Below are 11,504 nucleotides of genomic sequence, written 5' to 3' on the forward strand. Positions count from 1 at the left end.
ATCTAATACATACATACAAAAAAAAAAAAAAACATCTGCCTAAACTGATTTGTTTCTTTTTTTCTCTTCTGACAAAATTCTCAAAGGACTACAAAAAGATTCGTCTTAAAACTACAGTTCCCATGTAAACGTCATCCAGTGACGTCTCTTTGAAAGCCTGTAGATTGATTTACTTCCGTTAAGCTTAACCCACAGCGGCTGCTAACAGAAACATGTCTGATAGAAACATGGAGGAGAAAGTTGAGCAAGCTTCAAACAGTAAAAATATCTCTCTGCCAATGTCGAGGGTGCGATTAATCATGAAAAGTTCTCCCGATGTGTCCTGTATTAACCAGGACGCTCTTTTCTTGACAACAAAAGCAACGGTAATTTGGTGTGTTGTTAATCAATGGTCAGTTGGCAGGCTAACTGCCTTATTCAGGTGAAACCCTGTTTTGTATTTGGTCGCTATGAACATTTGCGACACCAGTTAACCTTCATATCATTCATATCTCTCGCATTAGTAAGAGTACTAGCGAACGACTCTTATATCATTGACTGATGTTTATATTACTGTGTGACATCTTCATACTTTATAGGAGCTTTTTGTCCAGCACTTGGCTCTGTCCTCATATAAAAACGGTTCCGGTAAAGGGACAAACACACTGTCATACAGTGATCTGGCCAGGGCAGCAGAGGAGTCAGAAACATTTCAGTTTTTAACTGGTGAGTCCTCCTGGTCATTTGTAATGATGACAAACACAATTCAAACAGTGTAAACAGTTTTGTCTCTTCTATTTTTAGATATCCTTCCTAAGAAAATCTTGGCCAGAGATTATCTGAAGTCACTGGAAGAAATGGACAAAGATGATGACAACCTGTAGTGATGAATAGCAAGTCGGAGGAAATCACTGTGAACTGGTTCTGACCACTTCCTTACACAGTGGAGAAATAAGGACATTTCACCCAAAGAGTTGTTGTTTTAGAGAGGTAACATACATGTTTTACTTACTGTAGTCTGTTTGTTTTAGCACCCACTTACACTATGCTGTTTAAAATGTTCACTAGCCGCTTCAGATTCACAGCTGAACCACTGTGAGCACAGGAAACCAGTATATGTGGTGCTGTGTCATGCATTGGTAGTGTTTTATTGCTACCTGACACCATGATTTGTATGTTTTTTGATTTTTTTTTTTTCACTCAGCTGCAACAATCCAAACATCTATACAGTCCATTCCATTCATTGTGAAATTAGACTTTGCTTATGAATGCGTCTTCTAAATAAAATGATATTTCTCAGGGTTTAGAGAGGTATATTTGATGACCACTGATGCTTTAACATTTTAACCACTTCACCGCTGATGATAAAAATACATTTGATTCATACTTGAGTCTGGACTGCAGCTGAAGATTTATCTAGTGCCCTGTATAGTTTTTAAATGCTTGAACCGTTTGATTTTGTATTTGAATAAATGCATTTGCTGATTATGTGTTCATCCTGTTTTTAATATGGCAATCAGTCATGCAAACTCAAATGAACCGTTGTGTAAATGACATTTTTCTTGATCACAGACTATTTTAGACAAATTTGGCATAACAAAATTGTACCTTACAATTTATTATTGAACAGTCTTTAGTCTGGGGGTATAAAAATAGATTTTATTTCTACTACCTAGTAACTCACTTACTTAATAGAGTGGAAGAATGAGGGGAGAAAACGTACCAAAAGAAGTACAGGATGCTGTTAGCATGCATTATATGGTCATATATGTCTTGTTTGTGTGATTAAATGTTATAATAAAACATGCATTATTAGTATTTTTTCACATGTCCGTTTAACATGGGCTTGTGTTGCTTAAATTAAATTACTGGGGTAGTAGTTTGGCCAGTCGAAGTTGCATAGTGTTCAAAGACCTCTCCAGATTGGCAAGGTGTTTCTCCAGAAGTGCTGCTACTTGCTCCCTGTTTGCAATGGAGTCTTTCGTGATTTCAATTTGCTCCTTCATACTGTGAGAGAGAGAGAGAGAGAGAGAGAGAGAGAGAGAGAGACTTGTTTCATGTGTTATAACATTTTTTAATTTATTTGATTTAGGAGAAAACAACCTGTGTTGACATTATGTAATCAACCTTCTTTCCACTATCTCCAACATCGAGTGCAACAATCAGGTTGCGGAAGCAAGGACGTTTTTTGTAAAGTTATCTCCATTGAGCAATTGATTTTTAATGATAATGACCTATATTGGCAGCAAGGTTGTTAAGTGATGGTATATTATTTTGTTGAAGCCATCAGCCTGTTTCATTATTTATACAACTTTTTTTTTTTTTACAAGAATTATGTTTAACAGTGAAATTCTCGTTGCAAAACTACATTACCCATGATTCTGCAAAGTAATCTCCCCAAATCCAAAAATCGCAACTGGTGTAATTGAGTCACTCTCAAACTACCTAATGCTAATTTGGTAACACTTTACAATAAGGTTTCATTAGTTAACATTAGTTAATACTTTAACATGAACTACCAATGAACAATGTTTATACAGCATTTATTAATCTGAATGTTAATTTCAACATTTACTAATATATTATTATAATATATATAAATAGTTTTTGAAATTTAATATTTTAGTTTAAAGGGATAGTTCACTTTGAAATTAAATTTTGGTATGTCTTAGCTTACCTCAAGGGCATCCAAGATGTAGGTGTCTTTGTTTCCGCAGTAGTGTCAATTTTGATATTTTTAGGTCAAACCGTTCTTGTCTGTCAGTCGTATAATGCAGGTCTATGGTCACTATCTGAAAGAGCATGCACAGAGAAGTCCAAATTAAACAATTCCCCATCGTAAGTACACATTGATGGCCTAAGACACGAAACGAGCGGTTTGTGTGAGAAAACGAACAGTATTTATATTGTTTTTACCTCTTGTACACAACCACGTCCAAGTGATCTGAGGGCGTGCGCGCTTTCTGGTGTGTGACGTGTGCACGCGTTCTGACATTTAGTCTGCGCATGCGCCGGAAAGTGTACAAGAGGTAAAAACGATATAAATACGGTTCGTTTTCTCACACAAACCGCTCGTTTCGTGTCTTAGGCCATCAGTGTGTACTTACGATGCTGAATTGTTTAATTTGGACTTCTCTGTGCATGCTCTTTCAGATAGTGACCATAGACCTGCATTATACGACTGACAGACAAGAACGGTTTGACCTAAAAACATCAAAATTTAAACTACTGCGGAAACAAAGACACCTACATCTTGGATGCCCTTGAGGTAAGCTAAAACATACCAAAATTTAATTTCAAAGTGAACTATCCCTTTAATTTTCGTCGGGCTTTTGCATGCAGTCTATCTGCAAAAGTTAAAATATTTCATTGCACTTGACTCAAAGCTCAAATCGGATCCTAAAAGTCTGCCTACGCTGCAAAAAAGTCTCAGACGTCGCACCAATTTGGCTGAACGTCTGATGCATATGGCACACAAAATCAGAAACTATTCTGGAGTTTCGAAGTCGTCATCTGATTGGTTGAATTCTACAGGATTTCCGTGAGACGTGTGTGTTGCGTCTCCACCTGGAAAGATGCCGTGATTTCAAACCCCCTTATGGAAAAAGCTAACCATTGTGTTTAAACTGTGACAATGAGCGCTTATCAGGATCAACTAAACCCTGGATTTTCAAAAGTATGTGAAGTATGTAAAGTTCACTGTATAGACACTTTAAAGGAACACGCCAACTTTTTGGGACTTTAGCTTATTCACAGTATCCCCCAGAGTTAGATAAGTCCATTCATACCCTTTTCATCTCCGTGCGTGCCGTAACTCTCAGAAGGCGAAGCACTGCTACTTGGGCGGAGTGATTTGCTCACAGCACTTGAGAAGCCCTGTGGTGAGGAGCAGAGAGTTCGCTCAGAGTTGGAGTAAATCACTCCGCAGAAGTAGCAGTGCTTCGCCTTCTGAGAATATAGTTCCCAGTATGTGTACGGTTAGAAGATGGCTGTGTCTCATGTGACCTTGTTATTCGTACACGCTCTGACTATACACATCACAACATGTAAATATGAAAATGTTGGCGTTATTTTGTCACTTATTGGGAGCAGTATGCTAGCTGGAGCCATTTACCTCCAGTCTTTGTGCTAAGCTAGGCTAGCGGTGGGTGCGTCAGACAGAGTTACGGCACGCACGGAGATGAAAAGGGTATGTATGGACTTATCTAACTCTGGGGGATACGGTGAATAAGCTACAGTCCCAAAAAGTCAGCGTGTTTCTTTAAAATATGTACAAGAGTTTGTTATTGTAGGGACATCGACGTTACATTTTCACACACCTAAACATGACGTGGGAAAAAAAAACGAACAGTGATTGGTTGCTTTACAGACGGCCTCTAGGTGATTCTTGGCCAATGAAAGCTGCAATGGAGTCTGCCGTCAGCCTGAAGGTCTGGCTATGTGAGACTAGTTGAAACCCCACACAGCTCCATCGGATATAAATGTCTATCGTTGATGGAGATAGTGAAAAGACGACTTTACAGTAAAATTCTGCTTAATGTTTTCAACCTCACAAATTACCATGAAAACATTCAAAACTTCAAACCTTGAGAAGGTATAATGCTCTTTCTCCTCCTTCCTCTTCTCATCCAAATCCATGAACACCTTCTGCATTGTGTCGGCAGTCTGAGTCACGACGAGATGGTCAGCCTGGACGCCCTGCACATCGTCCCTGGCCTGTTGGTCATAGGACGCCCCCCCTTCCTCGACACCACTAGATGTGGATACAGCCTGCAGTGCCGCCCTGTTCTGCAGCACGAGGAGGCGTGACTTCTCAAACTCCTCTGGTCCCGCTATATCATCCCAGCACACAGGGGAGGACGGAGGCAGCCAGAAGCGCTGAGTGCAGTTGGCCGGTCTGCCGGGCGTCTCTCTGAGAAAAGGACTATCTGCTGGAAAGCTGTTTAGGAGCTCGTGTAATCCCGAACCCCATTCCCAGTCCCGGTCCGAGCCGTCCAGCTCGAGCTCGGTCACTACGCAGCCCACTGAGTACAGCAGAAAAAGGCACCGGGACAAACACGTCCATCCCATTCTATCCTGGAGCAACCGCATACTGGTGCTATCGAACAGACGCTAAATAGCAGTGAAAAAAAGCTATTTTTGTTAACTGCCCTTAAAGAGATGAAAATTAGCCCATGATTTACTCACCCTCAAGTCATCCTAGGTGTATATGACATTCTACTTTCAGACGAATACAATCGGAGTTATATTAAAAAATGTCCTGGCCTTCCAAGCTTTATAATGGCAGGGAATGGCTGTAAATTTTTTGTAACTAGCTCCCGTCAGATGGCGAAAGAGTAACCCTTGACCTTGACGCACAACGTAATGACAGAGGATAGAGCAAAACAAAACACCAGTCACGAATTAGAAGTCTAAAACGAGAATTTTTAAAGAGAAATGTCGGAGGAGCTTGAGTTTGTTGCCCAGTCCTGTTTGTTTGAACAGCAAGAGGCGTCAAAGCTTACGGTACTCCTACGTCATACATCAAGTGTTTCTCTTTTGGCGCAAGTTGACTTGCGTAGGCCGTCTGCCGGAAGTTAGTTATTTTAGTCGATAAAGTTTTAAATATGGATATTTTTCTTACACGAACGCATCGCTTCGCTTCAGAAGGCCTTTATTAACCCCCCAGAGCCGTGTGGAGCACTTTTATCATGGATAGATGCACTTTGATGGACTTCAAAAAATATACAGCCATTCCCTGCCATTATACAGCTTGGAAGAGCCAGGATATATTTTAATATGACTCTGATTGTATTCATCTGAAAGAAGATCATATACACCTAGGATGACTTGAGGATGAGTAAATCATGGGCTAATTTTCATTTTTGGGTGAACTATCCCTTTAACTGTACCAATGTGAGCTTAGTGTATCAAACTCATATTCCAGACTTTGTAAGCACATGATGCATATACAGTTGTAATCAAAATTATTCAAATCAGGTTTATTGGCAAAATGTACAGACTTTCAGCTGTTTGCAATGAACAAATCAAACAAAAGTAATTGAGGCAATCACCAAGGCCTGGTTGAAGTAGTAGTCCTGGAAGATTCTACAGTGGCCATCACAGTCACCTGACTTGAATCCCATAGGAAAACTGTGGTGGGATTTGAAGGCAACGACTGCAGCACACAAACCCAAGGCTATTACTGAACTAGAGGCCATGCTCATGAGCAATGGGCTAAAATTTCTCAGAAACGCTGCCAGAAGCTGGTGTCTGGTTCTACATCTCGTTTGCAGCAGCTCATAACAGCAAAAGGCTGTTCTACTAAGTACTAAGGATGCTTGCCATGAAGGGGTTGGATAATTTTGAGACTGCAGAAGTCATTAAAAGTTGCTTTTTCAGTTAAATTTGGGTAAACCACTTGAAACATTTATTTATTATTTCATTTACTTTTGAATTGTTAATTGCAAACAGCTGAATGTCTGTATATTTTGCCAATAAACCTGATTTGCAATGGGGGTTGAATAATTATGACTGTAACTGTTTAAGATCTTAATACAATGCTTAACAATGAAAGAACTTTGACTGAATAAATCAATAAACTGCTATTTTTGGGGTGACACTACATCCTAGAAATAACATTTTAATTTCAATATTTTTCTCTGGCGTGGTGCATATGTGAAGGCTGAACATTTTTGATGTACATTAAACAGACATTTTTATTACAACAGAAATACCACATGTACATATCAAGACAGGAGGGCCTTCAATTGTTGTCTTGTTACAGTTGTTGTATTTTTAATGCATTGCTTTTCTTTAATATGTTATTAAAGTATCTTTAAGATAAGTTAGTTTAAAATTATTAACTAGTAACTGCTTTATTCTTTGCTGACATCTACAAAAATAAGTTGCCAGTGGCACCAAAGATACAGATCCAAAAAGGTTGATATTAGTAATGAAGTGGACGCCCCAAAATATTTATTCTTTTGGATTTTACCAAGAAACGTAATGCAAGAAAATTGTAACTTTTTGTGTGTACGGTTTAATGATAATTGCAGCCACCCAAAGGCCAAAATAATGATCGTTTTCAAATAAATTGTTGGACTTGTTGGTCAGACAAAAAAAAAGGAAAGCGGTCTAACTTAAGTATTACCATTAGGCTACGTTGAGCTGGTCTTCATGCTAAAACAAATTTTTGATTGTGCACCGAATTCACTTTTCGAGGGAATCAGCCTAGTCTTATATAGTTGCCACTGCTGTTAAACTGGGATATAAAGTATTTAAAATCCAAATAACGTTATATTACATTCATCATTTTGTTTTAATGTTCACTCTCGGGAGAGACGTAGACTTCAAGTGTAATTTAGCAAAAGACGAAATTCTAAGTTCTAAGATAAATAAAGCTAGTTTATGAATAAATATTTAATCGAACTCTGTCGCAAAATTAACATGCGTAAAGACACGTCTATGAAACGTAGAAATGCCATCGTGCATTTAAACGTTATTGTTTTAAGGAAAATTCCTTTAAAAACAGCGTTTTTGCGCTAACGTGTCTTTAAAAACTTTTGGGCTTGCAACTAGTAAAGCAAAAGCATTTGACACCGTGAAATGTTAAAAGCATTAAACATTTAACAAACTTACCTCAGACACTGTTGTAGATCAGCAGGAAGAAAAAGAGCTTGCGTGCTTCTCATAAATGAGCTATTGGAAAATCTGACTCGCTCTTCCCAGCTCCACTCAGAACTGCTCACAACTCATTTGACTAAAGTTAATTACGCGAACTAAAGGAGCCCTTTTATTTTTACAAACACAACAATATTAAACGAAAACCATAAGCGTTAATATACAAAGAGACAGAGTGAAATGGAAAGACATTAAGCTAAACGTCTTAAGATGTTCTTGCAAGGTTTTAATCAGCTGAAAGTGGCCGTGCTCAATACCTAGTGTGCTGCCTATCTAGACAGCATTTTTGGACATCATTTGCGAGCGGAATATCATGGCTTCTATAACACTTTGTAGGTATGCACTTGGTTTTGAAACACTGCCATTGTAAACTTTTTGAGGACTTCCCTGTCTGTGAACATGTTTTTTCTTTTTTTCTTTTCATGTTGAAGTTAGAAAGTTTAAAGTTGACTCTCTCAGACACTCATAAACAGCATGACTAATTTTTAACAGATATACAAGGATTGTTGTTAAAAATCCTTACTTATTTGAGCTAAACTGCACAATATACATTTTAGTTTTGGAGTGTAGTCTGAGGAGAAAAAGAAAGCACCAACTTTGGCCTCAGAACCACATTGTTTTTTGGGTTTGCAAGAATCCACACAATCTGAGTTTACTTACAGATGGTTGTATAAGCATAGAGGGGTTTTTTTTTTTTTAAAGTCCAACATTATCTCAGCAAACAGGAATGGAAAAAACTTGGCAAAAGCAGCAGAGGGATCCAGACATCAGCAGTCCAAAAACACAAAATCTGGCATATAAAACATTAAGACACATCAGTCAGAGGAAATTAAGTTTATTAAATGATGCAATACACGGTCAAGCGAAAGTGAGCTATATTAAATGATACGTTTTCACATTATGTTTTAGCAGGGTTTACAGCATATCTCAGTTTGTAATCTTGCTTGTTAAAAAAAAGCTCACACTTTACATTATCAAGAAACAACAACAAGGAGCTTAGCAGTGAATGCAAACACATGAATCAGAAATTAAAGACTTCACCATGACAGGAATGACAGCAAATTTAATTTGGCATGTTGTAAAAGGAGCAAACACAAGGTTAAATGAAAGAAATTGCTGATGTGAGAGAGGGAGGTTTGACGCCACACGGCAGTGCAAGAAAGCCTTCGAATAGAAACTTTGGTCGCTCGGCTCTTCCATGACTAGCATTGGACATGGTTTTCAAAAAATACAAAAATAAATAGAATATTCAACTAGAGTGTCCCAGAAATAATTGTTTGTAATACACTTTGAGAACTTAAATCTGAAAAAAAAATAAAAAAAAGATGATTGTCAATTAACAGAGAGCTATTTGGGGGCGGGAGAGGAAGAAATAAAGGACACTCCTACAATCTCAGGAGGTAGTTTTAATGGCAAAAACATATGGCCTGATCTGAAGTGATTTGCATGTTGTAATAGTGCATATTTTAAGGCCAGGTATTCTTCACTATGATCCATCCATAAATGCAGTTCTAAGGCTACATTAAGACACAGGTGAGGGGATTGGGGGACGAGAGGCAATAGCAGATACAGCCCTTAATGGCAATACCTGAGTCAACTGTAACTTTTGACTGCAAGCCGTCACCATCCAATAGTCACGATCAGCTGAGCTAGAGGCTTGGTGATATTGTATCACGTCACTGAAAAAATCAGTCAGAATTGCATTCGATGTGCATCACTGGTAATCTATTAAATAGCGGCTCTGGTAAATCACGTGATTCTGACGGTGCTTGCACAGCATGCGGACGTCAAACCTCCCTATAGGGGAAACTGTTCGAAAAATGAGGTTCACAAAAGAACAATAAATGAAGTTTATGCAGCATTTATCAGGCTTATGAGGTACTTCACATCTATACACTTTTTCGAAAAGACCAACAAGTCATATGGTTCCTTAGAATTCCTATTGTAGCAGAAAATACCTCGTCTTAAATAGTCTTAGTCTGTGTGCCCAATTACAACAGGGCATCCTTTAAAACTGCTTAGAAAGTGCAAAATACAAATACTGATCATTCTATGCAGCATTCACTCAAGGTTGCATGATAAATGTACAAATTATTGAATGTGGAGCCGAGTATCAAATTAAAAGGATAGTCCCTCAATCAGGGGCGGGAGAGATTTTGAAAAAGGCACACATACACGAGAAAAACACACTGGACGTTTTTAACCTCACCAAAGAAAAACAAGAAACTTGATTGATTTCCATACAACCTTTTGTACCTTAATATGTATCCCTCAAGAAACTCAAATGCCAGTGTATTTAGGATGCTAAACATCCTTAAATCAGAGTTTGAGAGACATCAAATCAAAACTGAATTCCCTTCATAAAATATAGCAAGGTAAATACGCATCAACTACAACGAACGGCACTCCAAAGTCTTACGTCGATGCTTAAATACAAATAGCTTATCGCAGACTCGTTGTGGGACTTTCATCAAACGGATCAGGATTTAATGAGTTATTGCAATACTGGATATAAAACAAGTTGTAGAATCAAGTATAATCCTAGCACTCCAAAGACAGTAAATCTCAACGATGATTGAATTGCCATTTTGACACAGGTCGACAAGCTGCTTCCATAGGAAAATCCTGTCAGTTTGCCCCGAACATACATTATGGTCATTGGACGCTTCTTGTCAAGTATGTTACCCATAATATGGCACAATGCTAGTGATGGACATGGGGATGACACTGCCACACATCAGATCAACTCAACTCAGTCGATTATCCATAAAGACCAAATCAACCACCATGTTTTGGCAATAATCTTGGCCTGAACTCTCTTTCCTAGCTATTTGTTCCAGCACCATTTCAGTCAAAATGTAAAGTGGAAAATGATGTTAATGAAGTCCTCTAAAAGCTGATGAGTATTTATCACTACATTTTAAAAAGGGAAACTTTCAGATCATATTTATTTTGGTCCCCTGCGAATTTGTTACATGCTGAAACATCCCTCATGTTGATCCACCATTACAAATTTTAAAAGTCGCTTAAAAAAAAAAAAAAAAAAAAAAAATCCTAAACACCAACAAAACTAAACACTTAATACACAGTATAGGCTTGTGTTGTTTGGTCACAATTATTGTTCTTTGTCATGAGCACATATACATATATGTATAAGGGATATTTTAATGTTAGCACCTGACACTATTGAGGTAGTTTTTCAAAGTTGGTTTAAAAAGCCAGGTCATGAAGCTCTCAATTATTCCAATAAATCAGTCTCAAGACCCTATTTTAATTATTATACATGCATGCTCATATTTGAATAAATAACATTAGCATGTAATGAACTAATGGAAGTGTGCTCTTTTTAACAGAATACTTAGAGTCCTTATTATCCCTCACAACAAGCTTCAATTTTGGTCATTTTAGACTAGTTTTAAAACTTGTTTTGAACTTAGAAGGGAGGAAGAAATCCAAAAAAGTCTGAAACACTTGTATCATGCCCCAATAAATCATCAAGCTGAATGGCAACTGACCTGTAATGAATCTGAGTTGAGGTTTAGTTTGTGCACACAATGAATTGAGGCTCAGCAAGTCTCACTGTCATGATTATGGGACCACCACAGAGTGTTTGCTGGTAAAGCAAAAGGGCTTTAAAACAGTGAGTGAATTTGGCTTATATGAACATGGGTATTATGGTATATCTCAAAAACCCTTTGGATGAAACTTCAGTTGGAAATTCTGGCAAACATACAAGCAATGCACGGCAAAAAAAACATGAAATACCTAAAAAATGCCTTATGTACACAGTTGACAGTACAGCACCACAAATGTCAGCGATACATGGATCTTTGTGCCAGTGTAAAATGTCTGCCCAAATGTTG

General features: G+C 38.0%; 2 protein-coding genes across 3 annotated transcripts; one reads left to right on the forward strand and one right to left on the reverse strand.

The window, feature by feature from the left end:
- The first annotated feature begins 151 nt into the window (after window positions 1-151).
- chrac1 (chromatin accessibility complex subunit 1) lies at window positions 152-1,758 on the forward strand. The gene is made up of 3 exons (XM_079879283.1): window positions 152-365; window positions 579-705; window positions 784-1,758. The coding sequence occupies exons 1-3, from the start codon at window positions 213-215 to the stop codon at window positions 861-863; spliced, it is 360 nt and encodes a 119-aa protein (XP_079735409.1). The 5' UTR covers window positions 152-212; the 3' UTR covers window positions 864-1,758.
- A 67-nt stretch (window positions 1,759-1,825) lies between these two features.
- On the reverse strand, window positions 1,826-7,975 carry LOC307163261 (uncharacterized protein). Of its 2 annotated transcripts, none has more exons than XM_079879282.1 (3): window positions 7,600-7,975; window positions 4,565-5,055; window positions 1,826-1,986 (listed from the first exon to the last, which is right to left on the reverse strand). In XM_079879282.1, exons 2-3 carry the CDS (start codon window positions 5,047-5,049, stop codon window positions 1,845-1,847), a joined length of 627 nt encoding a protein of 208 aa, XP_079735408.1. In that variant the 5' UTR covers window positions 5,050-5,055; window positions 7,600-7,975; the 3' UTR covers window positions 1,826-1,844. The 2 variants fall into 2 exon arrangements, with proteins under 2 accessions (XP_079735408.1, XP_079735407.1); XM_079879281.1 differs by having other exon boundaries at window positions 4,565-5,091.
- Between the last annotated feature and the right edge of the window lie 3,529 nt (window positions 7,976-11,504).

Source organism: Squalius cephalus (assembly GCF_949319135.1).
Source record: "Squalius cephalus genome assembly, chromosome: 8".
In the NCBI taxonomy this organism is placed as follows: domain Eukaryota; kingdom Metazoa; phylum Chordata; class Actinopteri; order Cypriniformes; family Leuciscidae; genus Squalius; species Squalius cephalus.

Coding starts and splice junctions, on each gene's coding strand:
- chrac1 (XM_079879283.1), top strand. CDS start 213: ATGTCTGATAGAAACATGGAGGAGAAAGTTGAGCAAGCTTCAAACAGT. Junction 366..578: donor TCTTGACAACAAAAGCAACG/GTAATTTGGTGT, acceptor CATACTTTATAG/GAGCTTTTTGTCCAGCACTT. Junction 706..783: donor AACATTTCAGTTTTTAACTG/GTGAGTCCTCCT, acceptor TTCTATTTTTAG/ATATCCTTCCTAAGAAAATC.
- LOC307163261 (XM_079879281.1), bottom strand. CDS start 5,070: ATGCGGTTGCTCCAGGATAGAATGGGATGGACGTGTTTGTCCCGGTGC. Junction 1,987..4,564: donor GAGCATTATACCTTCTCAAG/GTTTGAAGTTTT, acceptor TCTCTCTCACAG/TATGAAGGAGCAAATTGAAA.